A 15,025-nucleotide genomic window follows, 5' to 3' on the forward strand; every position below is an offset into this window, starting at 1 on the left:
GAGTTCAGTATGTGTTCATGGTGTTGCTTTGAGACTCAACATGATGAAAAACAATAATGAAACAAATACAACGTGACACATTTAGATTTGATCAAGGCATTGCAGGAAGTTTGTGGGCAAACTTTTGACTGGTAGTGTATATTTATACTGCAACAGAGGTGGGGAGTTGTGCAGTATGAAGTCATTTGAGACGATGTATTTGCTCAATATAACCATGTGTTTATTACAATCATATTTACGTTTCAACTGAAAAGTTCTCAACAACATTAGATTGACACCCTTCGTTCCTTCAATAGATGACCACATTATTTGTTTTTATAATGTTGGCGATCGGACCTTTCTGGAAGAGTTTGACACACACAAGCGCTGACAAACATAGAAGCAAAAGTCGCTGGCTCAGTAGCAACCGCTAGTTTGTACACCGCTAAACTAACAACTTCAAAAATAAGCTTTTTAATTCACCAGTGTATTCTCCCAGAGTTTGCTGTATGTTGTTATGGGGTACGGGTGGAGCACGATCTCTATAGTCATCATTCCAATTAAAGTAGCAAAACTATCAGTTTGTCTGTCTCCTGATACCTTGGTGAGATCCCAGGGTAGAGGAGATGCCTTTTCCAATCGCTCTAAAGGCTTAGTCTAAACAGACATAGTTGTTGGAGGGATCACTTTATTGTTGGGCTGAGCATTCTCATTGGATTTGATGACAATAGAAACACAGATTACCAGGCGGGTTCTCTGTGAAAGCGGCAGGTCCAGCTCTGCGACACCTCTTCATTGCTCAGACGGATCCTCTTTCATGGGTATCTGCTCTTCTGGGGGTGGGCTGTGGCTTTTGGGCCGCCTTCTGCACAAAGAGAGCGGCGATGAGATCCTAATCACACATTGGACCACTGTGTGACATACTGCTAAAATGTTCTGTCCAACCCTGTGCCAATATTCACACGCGTTGCCCTGTCGCTCACCTTCTATAACAAAAGAAGCCAATCCCCACCAAAGTGCAGGCGATCACCAATGTGCCACAGCTGATGACGGCTGCTGATGAGAGAGAGAAATACTCTGGATTAAGGGTGTCTCCTGTCTCCAGAATGACCTTTGGGACAGACTGGTCTGTACCCGTCAGCGATGAAGCTTACTGCGGGCGGCGTGGGGGAACGCCTCAGGGGGGTGTGCCGTGCCGTTCAAAGGTGCGGCGATGAATGGGGTTGTTGGCGTCTCCGTCACGTCACGTTCTGTTCCTGCTGTGAAAGAGGGAGATTTTTTTTTTTTTACCAGCTTGATCACGTGACGGGCCCATTTGTCTTCTTTCGGACAAATCCGTCAGTTATGTAACAACAATTGTGATTACAGTACGAATCGTTTGGACACATTTTTCTCATTCAATTCCATGAGAAAGTGTGTCCAAACTTTTGACTTTTTGGCTGCAGTATTGTATTGCAGTTTTTGTCAATTATTACAAAATGCATTACTTAAAGTTTTATTAAAAAGCTTTACAAATCTCCATCTTGCGTGCAGTATACTAAATATCTATCTAATGAGGTGTGCAGGCTTTCTGGGAGGCAAGTTTGACTCCTGCAGTCCCTGGACAATAAAACCACAGTCTCGGTTGCAAATCACACACGCTGCCTCCAGCTTAGCATAACCGGGACTATAAGCCATTTACCCTGGGAGGGGCCTGACAGGGCCTGCTGAATAGATGGGGTCGGCTCTGGCCAGTCTGACTCTGCAGGAACTGAAGCTGAGGGGCGTAATTTCTGGGTCGTCTGTGGGCCGGAGGAAGCGGCTGCTGATAAGAAAACACATTAACTTGGACTCAAACTGCATGACTGCTAGTACTTCTTCTTAATTACACTCTCCCTCCCTCCTTCCACTGTCAATGCCTACTAGAAAAAAAAGCCATGCGGTTAATGGGGACTCGAGGTGTTTGGGTGTTTTACATGCATGAAGGTAAACGAGTGACGGCACAGAAATAATCTGATACAACATTCCACTTAATTAACAACAAAAGACAGGAAAATAATGCAAGGTTTCAGTGTTACAAAGCTCAATATCAATGACACTGTTATAGTGGCTGTCACTACTTTTAAGTACAGGTGCCGCTCTCGTAAGTACCACTAGTGCTCATACTACTACTACCATAGAGGAAGTGACAACCAGACCTTCCTATTTGTGCCATTTGACATTTAAGTGTCACAAGCCAGTCAAGCAAAGGTATTTGAACACCTTTGCTTTCAAATAACCATGTAAGTCTATTTGAATGGATGAGAACATGATTCGACGTGTAGATTTAGCCGTATCACACAGAACTAAAATGATATTACGACACAGCAAAGATAAACTGTCACTTTGCTTAGTTTCCAAAAGTGCCTTTTATATTGACACGTCATACGTGTAATTCATCCCACTACTTTCTCTGAAATGAGGTGGAGGGACTTAGCCTATCTATAGCAACATGAAATCCTGCTTCTCCTGTACGGCTCAGAAGGTGTTTGACCACATTCCGCGTAAACACAATAGTAGAAGTACAACAACATATAAGGCTGGTGTTACTACCTTTACTGCTGCTGATTCTAATCATGACAACGGACTCAACAATTATAACAACTAGTAACACAGAATTTAGACGGATATAGCATCGTTGTAGTTTCATTATTAGTGGCCTGTAGTTTTTTATAGTTTTTCATGCACACACAGAACTCACTGATTGTGTTGGCAATGGTGAAGGTGTGAGGAATGTCATCATGACCCTCTGCAAGATCAGACCATTATTAATCATAAAAACCAAACAGACATTTAAACCTGTACTCATATAAATTCTTTAAAAGTATTTTGGAGTTTAGTGTTGGAGCTTGCACTTACTTGTTACCGTGCTCTCTGTTTGTTGTGTTGTGGTTCTGTTTGGTTCAGCTGAACAATGAGCTGAGAGCGCTGACCGTGGTGGTAGTGGTGTGGTCATATAGAATATCGGTGTTACTTAGTGTAAGATCGGACCATCATAAACCACAGATGTTTTACAAACACTTATCATTATAATAATAAAACATCCCTGTGTACATGTATTGTAGAGTTTTTCTGATAGAGCTTACACTTACTTGTTACCGGGCTCTTTGGTGGTTGGGTTAGCTTTGGGTCAGCTGAAAAACACAAGGTAGTTTGAGGACAAGAATGCGAGGGATTTTGTTTTTTTTGTGGACATTATTGAACTTGAAGGTTGCTTTGTAATAGCTTCTTCCATTTTGGATTTGCCTCTGAATACAGATCCAACAAAGGGATATAAACCCTCAAACCTTTTCACATGTTGTATCGTTAAGAAGTGTTCAAGTGAATCAAGACAAACAGCAAATAACTCTTACGTATGCACTCGAGGGTGGGTTCACTAGGCTCCCACTGACCACGACCAATGCCAATCTGCTTGCATCTGATGAAATTGGAAGTTCCCACCTTCCTCAAAAGACCTTCTTGGCACTCGTAGCGAAAAGTCTGGTTAATTTCGTAGCATTTCTCTGGTGGATTGAGAGTTAGAGGTCTTGGGGGAATTCGTGGACACGGACAAATGACTTTGTCTGGAAGTAAAACAAATCATATAGCAAAATTACAACATATATGTAAATTGTACATTTGTAAATGTGTCCATTTTTCTTGCACTATGTTGTATTTGTCTTACTGTCTGATGCTATGCAGCAACCGTCATGTTAAATTCCTTGTATGTCTACACATTTTGGCAATAAATGTTCCGAATTGCTGATAACAAATTAAAAAACTCAATCCTCTGCAGGGCAGGTTATTTTGTAAATTGATTCTACATCATTGTCCTTGTGTTCTAGTGGGACTCCATAAACACCTTTATAGTACATACACATGTGATCTGCATCTCTAGTTCTCGATTTTATACAAAAAAAATGCTTGGCGTATAACTGAAACTGAAAACGAAGTATCCGTTTCCGAAGCCTTTTACTTAATCTCCTTGACCCCTGACCAGTCTTGTCAGGTAAATAATTGACCTTCATCCCCTCAAATGTGAGTTTCTTCACGCATATCAATCCATGCGATTATCACAGTGTTGCCTGTACGATTTGTCAAGTGTTTGTATAGACAGATTTTTAAAAGTGTTATCATATTGGGGTTTGCTTTGTCTAATCCCAGTTGAACTCCCCAACTACGAAAACAGTAGTGGCTGCAAGAGACTAAATAAATAAAAACAATGACACAAATTCATGTTTTTTTGTTTTCAATTGTTTCATTGCAGTGCCCTGTTTGGATCAAAAGCATGTAGAAGTAAAGATTAAGTCCTGAGCACAACCCTTGAAGCGTTAATGTGCTGCACTCACCGTTGGAGCAGCGCGTGGACCGCAGGACACAGGTTACAATTAGGCACACAGAGAAAAAAGCAAAACGGGAACCCAGATCCATCAGGCGGCTTTTCGGAGACTCAATGCATAAATAATCCAAGGCCGGCAAAGCAGTACACTTTTCGCACTCGGCATCAGTCCGGCAAAGATCATCCTCACTGCTCCATGTCCTGCTGCTACTTGGGCAATTTACTTTCGCTTTGCTGTCATTGAGTGAAATGCGCTGCGTGTTTTCTGTAGTAACCCAGAAACCCGCCGCCCTCACCGGCCCAGGTTCCGGCTGCGGTCTCCCGACTCATTCGTCCACTCTGACACATTGTTAGGCCAGTAATACCCATCGTGTTATAAAAAGGCCATAAAGTAAACGCCATAAAAATGCATTTATCCGTTGTGTTCTGATGCAAAAGAGAGACGGGACGTCGTATTGATATACCGGACCCCCGCCGCTAGGCGGCGCAGAAGAGTCATCGGCCGACTCGACTATGGCGTTCAATTGTGTTGTTGTGCGTTTAGCTTCCGGGTCGTGCAACGAGTGCGCAGCTCCACATTACATTTTCCTCTAGCCCTCCTTTATGCTATAGGCACTTACATTTAGTTAACATCCAGGTGTTTCTAAACCCGGTAAGTAAAAAATAAGCCAAATAATACTGTTGTTTACGCCGTAATTCTTTAGACCCCTAGTTAGCATTAAACGCCTATATTAGCATTAGCTGGTGCTAGCTACGTTGCTATTTAGCCGGTAGCTCCTGGTCTGCTTAAACACAGCGTACTTGACATGGAATAAATATAGCAGGTAACATTAATAAGTGACAAATCATGTGACGTCTCGTAGCATTGGTCGTTTAATGAATCAAACATTTAACCAGTCGCATCAAAAGTGAACCACCTGTTCTGAGCTCATTTTTATCCAAGTATTGCAGAACGAAGTGATGCTTCTGAAGTCATTTAATACCGACGCTAACGGTGAATCAAATGAAACCTTTCCGCAGGAAACAGAGGCACTGACGGGGAGCCATGTCGCTGTATGATGACCTCGGTGTGGGTGCCAGTGACACCAAGACCGAAGGCTGGTCCAAGAACTTCAAGCTGCTGCAGTCCCAGCTGAAGGTGAAGAAAGCGGCTCTGACCCAAGCCAAGGTGAGTAACGTGACACACAACACACCGACGATAGGTGCAACACAAGGACCAACACACGACGATAGGTGCAACTCAAGGACCAACACAAGACGATAGGTGCAACACAAGGACCAACACACGACGATAGGTGCAACTCAAGGACCAACACAAGACGATAGGTGCAACACAAGGACCAACACACGACGATAGGTGCAACTCAAGGACCAACACAAGACGATAGGTGCAACTCAAGGACCAACACAAGACGATAGGTGCAACACAAGGACCAACACACGACGATAGGTGCACGTGTGACACGGCGTGGAAGAGCATGATCAATCATAGAGCGAATACCAGTGAAAAAAGAGCGAGTCTGCAGTAGATATTCTAAACAACACAGAGTGACATGTACATTACATTACATGTCATTTAGCTGACTTTTTCATCCAAAGCGACTTACAGTGCATTATAAGCCATGCGTTACATTTTGCCTGGGGAGAAATTAGTGTGCTCATGGACACTTCAACATGGCACATTGGGCAGCCGGGATTCAAACCGCCAGCCTTGCGGCTCCCAGCGCACCACACTACTGCATGCGCCACCATCGACCCTTAAACAATATAATGTGACAAGAGATGTGAAATGATTACCAAACAATTATGACATAGGCATATTATGAATTCAGTGTGTGCTTATTCAATGTGTGTGTTTGTCTGTGTGTGAGTATAGACCCAGCGGATGAAGCAGACCACGGTCTTGGCTCCTGTTATTGATCTAAAGAGAGGGGGCTCCAGTGAAGAGAGACAGATCGCAGACACTCCTCCATATGCTGCCGCTGGACTCAAGGTCTGTCTTATCCAGCGACCCGATCATCAGCGTTCTAAGTTTATAAAATCGATGGAATGTCCAAGCTGCTTGATTTTTACTTAAAAATGCCAGTGTGTGATGTTAATAATAAGTTACAGACCAGTGTTTGTGGTCGTGATCATATAACCATAAGTAAATATCCTCATCTAAATAATTGTAACACCTGTTTCTGTAGATCTAATTCTCATATTGTATGTTTGTATATGTGTGTGTGTGTGTGTGTGCTTCAGGAAGCTGTCCCGAGTGGTTTCTCTTCAAGCGATGTGCTGATCCCGTTGGCGGACGAGTACGATCCAATGTTCCCAAACGACTACGAAAAAGTGATGAAGCGACACCGAGAGGAACGACAGCGCCAGAGGGAGCTGGAGCGGCAGAAAGAGATCGAGGACAGAGAAAAGTACTGCCACCATCGTAAAATCAAGCCAATCCTTGTCTTTCCTTGATGATAGCTGGTTGGGTCCTGTATCTGCGTGCTCATAGCAACAACATGGGACCAAACCCAGGAACATTTCTGGAGGGCTTTCTATTTCCCATGGAATAGTAATGCTGAATATTTATAAGGAACGCAGGAATTTCGTCTCACTCTTGAACCTGGTGTGTTTGCAGGAAAAGGAAAGACCGGCCAGATGGTGGAGCTCCAAGTGGTTTCTCTCGCTTTCCTGCAGCAGAGGGCGAGTCTGATGAGGAGGAGGACTACGAGGCAGAGCGGAGGAAAAGGAGTGAGTATTTTATCCCAACGCAGTTATGGGACGCGCCTATGGAATGCCGTTTTATTCAAAATTAAATATATGAATAAATACATAAATAAATGAAATATGCATTTGAAATACATCGTGAAATAAATAAATGAGGCAATAAATACATAAATATGAAATACATTTAATCATTTCATGGTACTTTTATTTCATAAGTATACATTTTTTATTTCATAATGGCACTTTTATTTCATAATGCCACATTATTTCATAATGGCACTGTATTTCATTTCACGTTCTCTGACGTAAATTCAAAGTCTCTCTAGATTAGTTTTTGTCCACTTTTAGGAAAAATAAATTCATTTTAGAATTTCCCCCTCAAACGCAGGCTTGTCTTTTCTAACCAATTCGATTCGAGCTTAACCTGTGTTTCTTAGGTTACAGTTTGCCATTATTTTATTTCCAGACTTTATTTTTAGGAGTTTGTATAACCCCATTGCTGAATAACATTAGATTCAGTAGCTGTGCATCAAAGTCATCATGTTTAAAACAAGGAGAAAAATGAACTTGAACTTGATGACATCTGGCATGATCTTTCTTTCTGGCAGTGATGGGTGGAGCAGCTATCGCCCCTCCTTCTTCACTTGTGGACAAAGATGGTGAGTCTTGAGACTCATGATGTGGTGATGGTTTTAAAACAATGACTAGTCAAAGGAAATCAGTATCAACTAGTCTACAGCAGAGGGCGGTAATATCTTCAGCGTTTGAGGTGTCTTTCACATTGTGAATGTCAGTGCAAAATCAAAAGAACAAATACATATAAGTACAGTAAATAAAGAGCCCTTTTATTAGTATTGAAGCTGTGACATGTTCAGGATTACAGCAGCAAAGGGCAGACGGTGAAAGTATAAAGATCAAAACCAGTAATTAATTGTAATGATAATATGTTACCAATGCTGCACCACATGTAAACAACGGCTGTGCTTTTAGGCTCATCGTTCTCATACGAAGATGAAGGTCGCCCCGCCAGAGGCTCAAAGGCCGCCATCCCTCCACCGATGTACGAGGACTCTGAGCGCCCCCGTTCACCGCCCGCACCAACCAGCTCCTTCCTGGCCAACATGGGGTGGGTGTGACACACACAAAGCTGGCAGGAATGTCTAAAATGAATTAATGCCATAACTTAAATTTATGTTAGTGGAATATAAAGCATGTTTTTAGCATAAAATTACTTTATTACCCCCCCCCACAGAGGTACGGTGGCTCATAAGATCATGCAGAAGTACGGCTTCAAAGAAGGCCAGGGCCTGGGGAAGCACGAGCAGGGCCTCAGCACGGCGCTGTCAGTGGAGAAGACCAGCAAGAGGGGCGGAAAGATCATCATAGGCGACGCCGCAGAAAAACGTAAGCACCACCTTTTATTTTCCTCGTGATCAACGCTATAAACGACACGTTTCTTTCCTCGTCCACTTCATTCGAGTCCTTTTTACCCGTCTTCTGCATGAAGCCACCATTGCTTGTGTCCTCTCCAGAGCTCATTATGGCGTCATTCCAGGATCAGTTTGATGTTTTACTGTGACTGTCTTTCACATTTTGTCTGTGTGTCTGAGCAGCAGGGTCCAGCCAGACAGTCGCTGCTGAGACTTCAGGCGGAGGCTCTGCAGGTTGGCCTTCACTTTCATTTTCTCTTTTTTTCATTACGCAGAGTACACCTTCCTCTCGCTCTTTTTTATTTATACAGGCGCTAATGTGTTTTATCCATGTGTGTGTTCATTTATTGTCACGCAAAGTTGCCAAATCTGAACAGCAATACATTTATATTAAGTGACGGTAGAGCACTTATTTACTTGTAGATACAATCCAACACCTCTGTACGGAGTAAACAAAGATAAACTATTTTTTTTTTAATTACCATACTTTCAACCCTTATGCTAAGCTAAGTTAACTAGCTGCCCACTGTTACCGTATGGTAATGTGATGGCACCCGATCCTTTGAAATGATGGATGCAGTGTTATTTCCCGGCCACTAGACATCACAGTTGGGTCATCCATCATCAAAGCTTTGTTTCCAGCAAAACTGCCGTAGTTGTATATGTTTACTACCGGAGTACTAGATAAGAATACTCTTAATAAATTCTGTCGAGTAGAAGGTGGAGTTTGTGGACCCTGTGTGCGTCCTCAGGAAACACTTTGTTTCAAGTTTGTGGACGGTTTTCAGAGTTTAGAGACTCACAGAGGTGTGGACTCGAGTCATGTGACTTGGACTCGAGTCAGACTCGAGTCATGAATTTGATGACTTGAGACTCGACTCGTCAAAACGTACAAAGACTTGCAACTCGACTTGGACTTGAACACCGATGACTCGTGACTTGACTTGGACTCGAGCCTTTTGACTCGAGAAGACTTGCTACTTCCCATGAAAACTGGGGGAAAACATTTTCACACCACCGCGCCGCTCTGTTTATCTGCATCTGTCAAAAAAATGTGCGCCACCTGTATGCAGAGAGCGAGCGCTGCCTGAACAACATCCAATCACTGCAGTCCATTTGACCGTATCAACGAGACAGCTCGTTCATGGTTACAAAAATCGGGATTTTTGAACCCGGATTCAGACTCCGATGGAAATCCTCGCCAACATTATGTCAACGTCCGTTTTAAAGTAGTGTAATGAGCTGAGTTAAAGTTATTAGTTAATCAGTTATGCAGATGTTGCATGTGTTCACGTTATGCTCCGTTACCAGCTGTAGTTACGCGAGACAACCCGAGTTTTGGGGGGCCGTGTATGCGGAAGTGTTCGTTCGGCGTGGTGACGGCCAAGTGACCGAAGTTGAGTTGTTTTATATAAATAAATGCAGCGGAGTTGCAAGCCAGTCATCGCCTCCTTATTTACGCTGCAGCATTGGGGTGAGCGTTACAGCACTATAACACAGTCACAGTCGATCCACCGTTACCCTTCCCTTCGTAGTCTAGGTCTGTGAGGCAGCGCACCATCACCCAGGGTTCCCCGTCCCCACTATAATAAAAGGACTTGAATTGACTCGAAAATTAAATGGTACGACTTGTGACTCGACTTGAGACTCGTCTTTGACTCGACTTGACTCGGGACTCGAGGGCAATGACTTGAGACTTGCTTGTGACTTGCATAACAATGACTTGTTCCCACCTCTGGAGACTCATATGTTGAGAAGTAATCTGTATGTACAGGATACATTTTTAGCATTCCTTTGAGCAAGGCATTTATCCCTCTGCTGCTGAGTTCATTTCTAGGAATACCAATATTATTTCAGTAGTCCCTCAGAAGCATGTATAAAACAATATTAGTAGCCCTTAATATAAATATGCCGGATGTGACAGAAACACTGCGTTGGCTCAACAAACAAAATATTTTCCCAATCGTTTCATCCGTCATGTGTGTTGAATCAAGCTCGCCACGATAAAACGTATTGTTAGCCTCGGCGTTTCTCAATCCAGCTCACCAGCAGCCTGGCCGGAAGAAAAGAGCCACAAAAACAACATAACCTTTGGACTCTGTTTGCATCCAATCAGCGGACTCCTCCAAGAAGTCGGACGCCAACCCGCTCACAGAGATCCTCAAGAACCCGACCAAAGTGGTCCTGCTGAGGGTATGTGTGTGTGTGTGTGTGTGTGTGTGTGTGTGTGTGTGTGTGTGTGTGTGTGTGTGTGTGTGTGTGTGTGCTCCTAAATGCTGTCTTGTCAATTGGAAGAGAATATTGGAAAGATATGACATTTTAGTGCAGTCTGAGCCCTCGCTATCACCTTTGGTCCTGTGTTAGTAAGCCCAATGTCCTTGTTTGTCTTACAGAACATGGTGGGCCGTGGAGAGGTGGACGAAGACTTGGAGGGCGAGACGAAAGAGGAATGCGAGAAATACGGCAAAGTGGTGAAATGTGTCATATTTGAGGTGAGGGGAGAGAATCCCGTGCGACATGGATTTATAGATCGAACGGACAATCACAAACCAACTTTGCTTCCCAGATTGCAGTGGTGCCGGACGAGGATGCTGTTAGGATATTTCTGGAGTTTGAGAGGGTGGAGTCAGCCATCAAAGGTCAGTATTGTGCTTGTTGTCTTGTGCACACAACCCCGTACGCGCCTCCCGCTAATAGACCCAGCGGGTCATCGCCCGCTGATGATGAATTACGTGACTGCATCACTTACCTCTCCCCGTTGTATACGTGCTCCAGTAGTGTAGGTGAAAGCACGCCCCGTTCTAAATGGGTTGACCCAGTTCAGAAACAAGGTGAGACTCCCTGCGGTGTTGTGTCACATGTTGCCCTGCAACCCCGGCAGCACCGCGCTTACATCCTAGCGCTCAGGAAAGCGGGACAGACGCTCAAAGACGAAGACACCGTCGTAATGGGTTGTCTTCAACAGTCACACTACGAACACTAGTCCACGAACTAAAAAATGAGACCGAGATAAATCATGTATGAACAAGTAAACAATTCAAACACACAACAAAGCGCGTACAATAACCTGGTTGGAGAAATATGCACAACCTTAACATTGTTTAAGCATCTTTTGATTTTACTACAGCACCTTTTGGGTAAGAGCATGGAACAACTTGACTTGGTAATATCTGCCTACTCTTTTAATTTTTTTATTTTTATAAAGTGCTCTAAATGTGTCTCTGAGCACGGGGCTTCTCCTGTGCACAGCCTTCCCACAGATGTTCAGTTGGATTCAATGCCCTTCCTAAACTTGAATCTTCTTCTGGCGAAGCCACGCTTTGGTTGGATTTGGTTGTGTTGTTGTGAAGTTGAAATTCTTCTTCAGCTTTCTAACGGAAGGTTTTGTGCCAAAATAGACTTGCACATGTGGAATTCAGGATGTGAGAAGATTTACAGCTAATCACAAATCCAAACATATTTCCTCTAAAAGGTTCAGGGGGGGTTCACCAGCGCAACCCTGGCATCATTTAGTTTGGTGTATTTCTACTTTTCCTGCTGACATTACATCAGCATATTTCCAGCAACCAGGGCTTCGGAAAAACACTGTGAGGACTGCACTGTAGAAAACTTGCATGTTCAGGAGGTTGCCATAGGGACACTTTGGGAAAAAAAGAGCAGAAATGTGGCAGGTTAATTGCGTCTGCATTATATGATCTTCCATCATATGACAAGTGTCTGTCTCTGTGCAGCTGTGGTGGATCTGAACGGTCGGTATTTTGGCGGGCGAGTCGTCAAGGCGTGCTTCTACAATCAAGACAAGTTTCGGATTCTGGACCTTGGGGAGCAGTTCTGACGTCTCCCCAGGCCCACATCGTCTCCTCGCTTGTACATAAACCTTTTTTTAATGAGCAGCAGTGAATTGTCTGTATGTAGTGTTCATCTTATTGTTTTCTGTTCATTTTTGTCCTGATATGTGAAGACCTTTTACGTCGAGACAAAATAAAGTGAAGAAAATGTCCACTTGATTTGTTTCTCTTTTATGTCTAGTTATTCTACGTAAATGTAACGTTTTTAGCGAGTCCGTTTAGAATTTAGAAAGCAGCCGAGTCATGGTGACTAAATGTGAAATAATTCATGCTGGTATAAACACACTTTAGCAAACCCAGGAATGTTGCTCAACTTGCACTCATCCTGTCATGGAGCCTAGTTTCCTTTTTAGAATTAAGTCTGACATAACGCCGGTTCTTCAGTAGTGTTAGGAGATCCCGAGAGGCCGACAGTCCTAAGTTAGCACTGATGGATTATGGGAAGGGGACTGGGATGGTGAATACAGCCCCAGCCTCATTCAGAATTATGTAAGCGCACCAAAAAAAAGTCCCCGAGGTGCCTGTGAAATATATCAGGAAGCATCCCACCGGAGCAGGTTTAATTCAGATCAGAGAACCGGACCTGGAGATTAGTTGAGAGGCCGTTTGAAAGATCTCCGTCCCTCATTCAGGGTCAAAAGTTAAGGACGTACAAATGAAGTGGCAGAAGCTGAGATGAAAGGAAGTTATCAATATGTTCCTTACGTACTAAAATGAATAGTTCTCACATTTACTCAGAATGCATCTTATCTTTCTCCTGCTGAATCTACATTCTTGTGTGTGTGTGTGTGCGCGCGCGCATGTCAGAACCAGGTGTGAAAGCGATGCCGTGAGCGTGTCCTAAGCGTGCTCGGTGGAGTGATGTCACTGGCTGTCAGTGGCACATTTAACCCTGACACATTCCAGCGGGTGTGACCTGAGACCAGGTCATGATGTGTTGGGCTCATTGTGTGGTTTTAAAATGTTGCCTGTTGATCAACGAGTGAATACATCAAGTCGGTGATCTATATTCACTAGGTGCCGCCTTCTGGTTATGTCTTTCACCTTATTTTTCTGTTGCAATATAATTCATTTATAACTTTAAACTAAACAAAGATGAACATTTTAGTTACTTCACTTATTTAAAAGTACCAATGCAACCTGATAGTAAACACAAAATCCTGCATTGAAAATGGCTGCAGTGACTTCTACATTGTCTTATGTTAGAGTGTCACTACTGGGGCCACAAGGCTCCAGCTGCATTTGACTGTTACAGCGACTGGGGTTTATTCCCTTTGTTCCCCATATGATAGATCTGAGGGGTCATGAAGTAATGTGAGTAATGTAATGTAATGAGTAATGTGGCAGGAGAGAAGAAAGAAAAGAGTCAAAGCTGTAGTTAGTCCCTTTGGCCTACTGGATACATACTGTGTTTAATGCGACCTTTCACCTTTACACGTCCTGCCCTCACCCGGCCTTCCTGAAATGTGGTGAAGGGATGAAGATAGAAAATGTCCAGGTTCTTTGTCTTTTACTAAGTCCCCACAGACTTTTTTTTTAAAGGTTATTTGTTTTCTGTTTTCCTCTGTTGGGTTGTTAAGGATGGGGATATGTACACTGTTAGATGAACAAAAACAAAGCATTCCCAGGCACTGCTGGCTGATGATTCACAGTGAGGCCATTAAATTAACTTCTTTCAAACAACTCATGCTATGAAAGTTCCCTGAATCTCCACACGTCAGTGGGGTTTAAAGGGGAAGTGTACATTCTGATGTAAACCTTCCAAAACAGGAAGGTTTTCTGTTGTGATAGATGAAATTCAATTTGATCACTGACTGAAAAGACATAACGTTTTTTTTCACGAATATTAATGTTATTACCTAATATTCATTCAGGCCCCATCGAGATTGACAGCTACTTTTAGGAGCAGTTTATCCCTCCGAAAAAGACAAAATACAATCTCAAACATGGTCACATTGCGCATTTGCCAAGTATGTGAGAGGTTTTATGTGCATAAAAAAAACGATAAGATAGGAGGCTTATTGTGAGGTAAAGGAATCTGATAATCTTATTGTATTAAAACAGGGAAACTGCTGCCGTGTTGCTATAAACTTTATCCTTCACCGCACTCTTTCAAAATAGAGTTTCAAAATAGTTGAGACAATGCACACAAACCAAACAAAGTTTTACGATGTTCAGACTGTTCAGACTGAGTCAAACTAAGGTGAACATCACGACGTCATCCTGTCCAGGTCACTTTTTATTCTGCCTGTGTCACACAGATGACCTTTGTTCGGGTGATCAACAGGAGAGAGTCTGTCACTGTTAAATAAATCCAGTTAAATAGACAGGATATCAGCTGGAATGCAATAAAACATTAGGATTTGGAGGAAAGGTTGGAGAGAGTTCAGAGTACGGCCACAAACTGATGCAACAAAGGAATTTCATTACACTGTAAAATGTATTTTCAGTGGCTTTGTTTACTGCGTATAATATGGGGTATGGAATACTACATTACTGATTCAGACAGAAAGGTGTACAGTCACTTCATCCTCTACTGTATGCACTTTTTGAAGAGGTTCTGATGTGCTTCACAGAACAATAATATAAAGCAAGAAATGAAATGAGGCCATGATGACCCTCTTTCACCCTCGTGGATGCACTTTGACTAATACCTCAATTATAAAAAACGTAATCATTTTTTTATGACTCAATGAATGTCGGAAAGTTTGATCTTTGATCTT

General features: G+C 42.9%; 2 protein-coding genes across 12 annotated transcripts; one reads left to right on the forward strand and one right to left on the reverse strand.

Moving 5' to 3' along the window:
- Positions 1-198: 198 nt before the first annotated feature.
- il15ra (interleukin 15 receptor subunit alpha) lies at positions 199-4,757 on the reverse strand. 10 transcript variants are annotated; one of them, XM_037460670.2, is made up of 9 exons: positions 4,326-4,757; positions 3,351-3,560; positions 3,090-3,131; positions 2,857-2,925; positions 2,699-2,746; positions 1,661-1,780; positions 1,134-1,238; positions 963-1,056; positions 199-844 (listed from the first exon to the last, which is right to left on the reverse strand). In XM_037460670.2, the coding sequence occupies exons 1-9, from the start codon at positions 4,405-4,407 to the stop codon at positions 772-774; spliced, it is 843 nt and encodes a 280-aa protein (XP_037316567.2). In that variant the 5' UTR covers positions 4,408-4,757; the 3' UTR covers positions 199-771. The 10 variants fall into 10 exon arrangements, with proteins under 10 accessions (XP_037316567.2, XP_062416339.1, XP_062416341.1 ...); XM_062560355.1 differs by having other exon boundaries at positions 1,134-1,235; positions 1,661-1,783; XM_062560357.1 differs by having other exon boundaries at positions 963-1,032; positions 1,661-1,783; positions 4,326-4,731.
- A 70-nt stretch (positions 4,758-4,827) lies between these two features.
- rbm17 (RNA binding motif protein 17) lies at positions 4,828-12,454 on the forward strand. 2 transcript variants are annotated; one of them, XM_037460662.2, is made up of 13 exons: positions 4,829-4,967; positions 5,336-5,483; positions 6,192-6,308; positions 6,560-6,726; positions 6,936-7,048; positions 7,633-7,683; positions 8,015-8,150; positions 8,277-8,428; positions 8,638-8,688; positions 10,571-10,647; positions 10,848-10,946; positions 11,021-11,093; positions 12,186-12,454. In XM_037460662.2, exons 2-13 carry the CDS (start codon positions 5,361-5,363, stop codon positions 12,287-12,289), a joined length of 1,263 nt encoding a protein of 420 aa, XP_037316559.2. In that variant the 5' UTR covers positions 4,829-4,967; positions 5,336-5,360; the 3' UTR covers positions 12,290-12,454. The 2 variants fall into 2 exon arrangements, with proteins under 2 accessions (XP_037316560.2, XP_037316559.2); XM_037460663.2 differs by lacking the exon at positions 8,638-8,688 and having other exon boundaries at positions 4,828-4,967.
- Positions 12,455-15,025: the final 2,571 nt, after the last annotated feature.

The sequence above is a fragment of the Pungitius pungitius genome, chromosome 2 (assembly GCF_949316345.1).
Source record: "Pungitius pungitius chromosome 2, fPunPun2.1, whole genome shotgun sequence".
NCBI classification, from domain to species: domain Eukaryota; kingdom Metazoa; phylum Chordata; class Actinopteri; order Perciformes; family Gasterosteidae; genus Pungitius; species Pungitius pungitius.

Coding starts and splice junctions, on each gene's coding strand:
- il15ra (XM_037460668.2), bottom strand. CDS start 4,407: ATGGATCTGGGTTCCCGTTTTGCTTTTTTCTCTGTGTGCCTAATTGTA. Junction 2,926..3,089: donor ACCAAAGAGCCCGGTAACAA/GTAAGTGTAAGC, acceptor CACCACGGTCAG/CGCTCTCAGCTCATTGTTCA. Junction 1,239..1,660: donor CCTGTCAGGCCCCTCCCAGG/GTAAATGGCTTA, acceptor CCTCTTTCACAG/CAGGAACAGAACGTGACGTG.
- rbm17 (XM_037460662.2), top strand. CDS start 5,361: ATGTCGCTGTATGATGACCTCGGTGTGGGTGCCAGTGACACCAAGACC. Junction 6,309..6,559: donor ATGCTGCCGCTGGACTCAAG/GTCTGTCTTATC, acceptor TGTGTGCTTCAG/GAAGCTGTCCCGAGTGGTTT. Junction 10,947..11,020: donor TGAAATGTGTCATATTTGAG/GTGAGGGGAGAG, acceptor TTTGCTTCCCAG/ATTGCAGTGGTGCCGGACGA.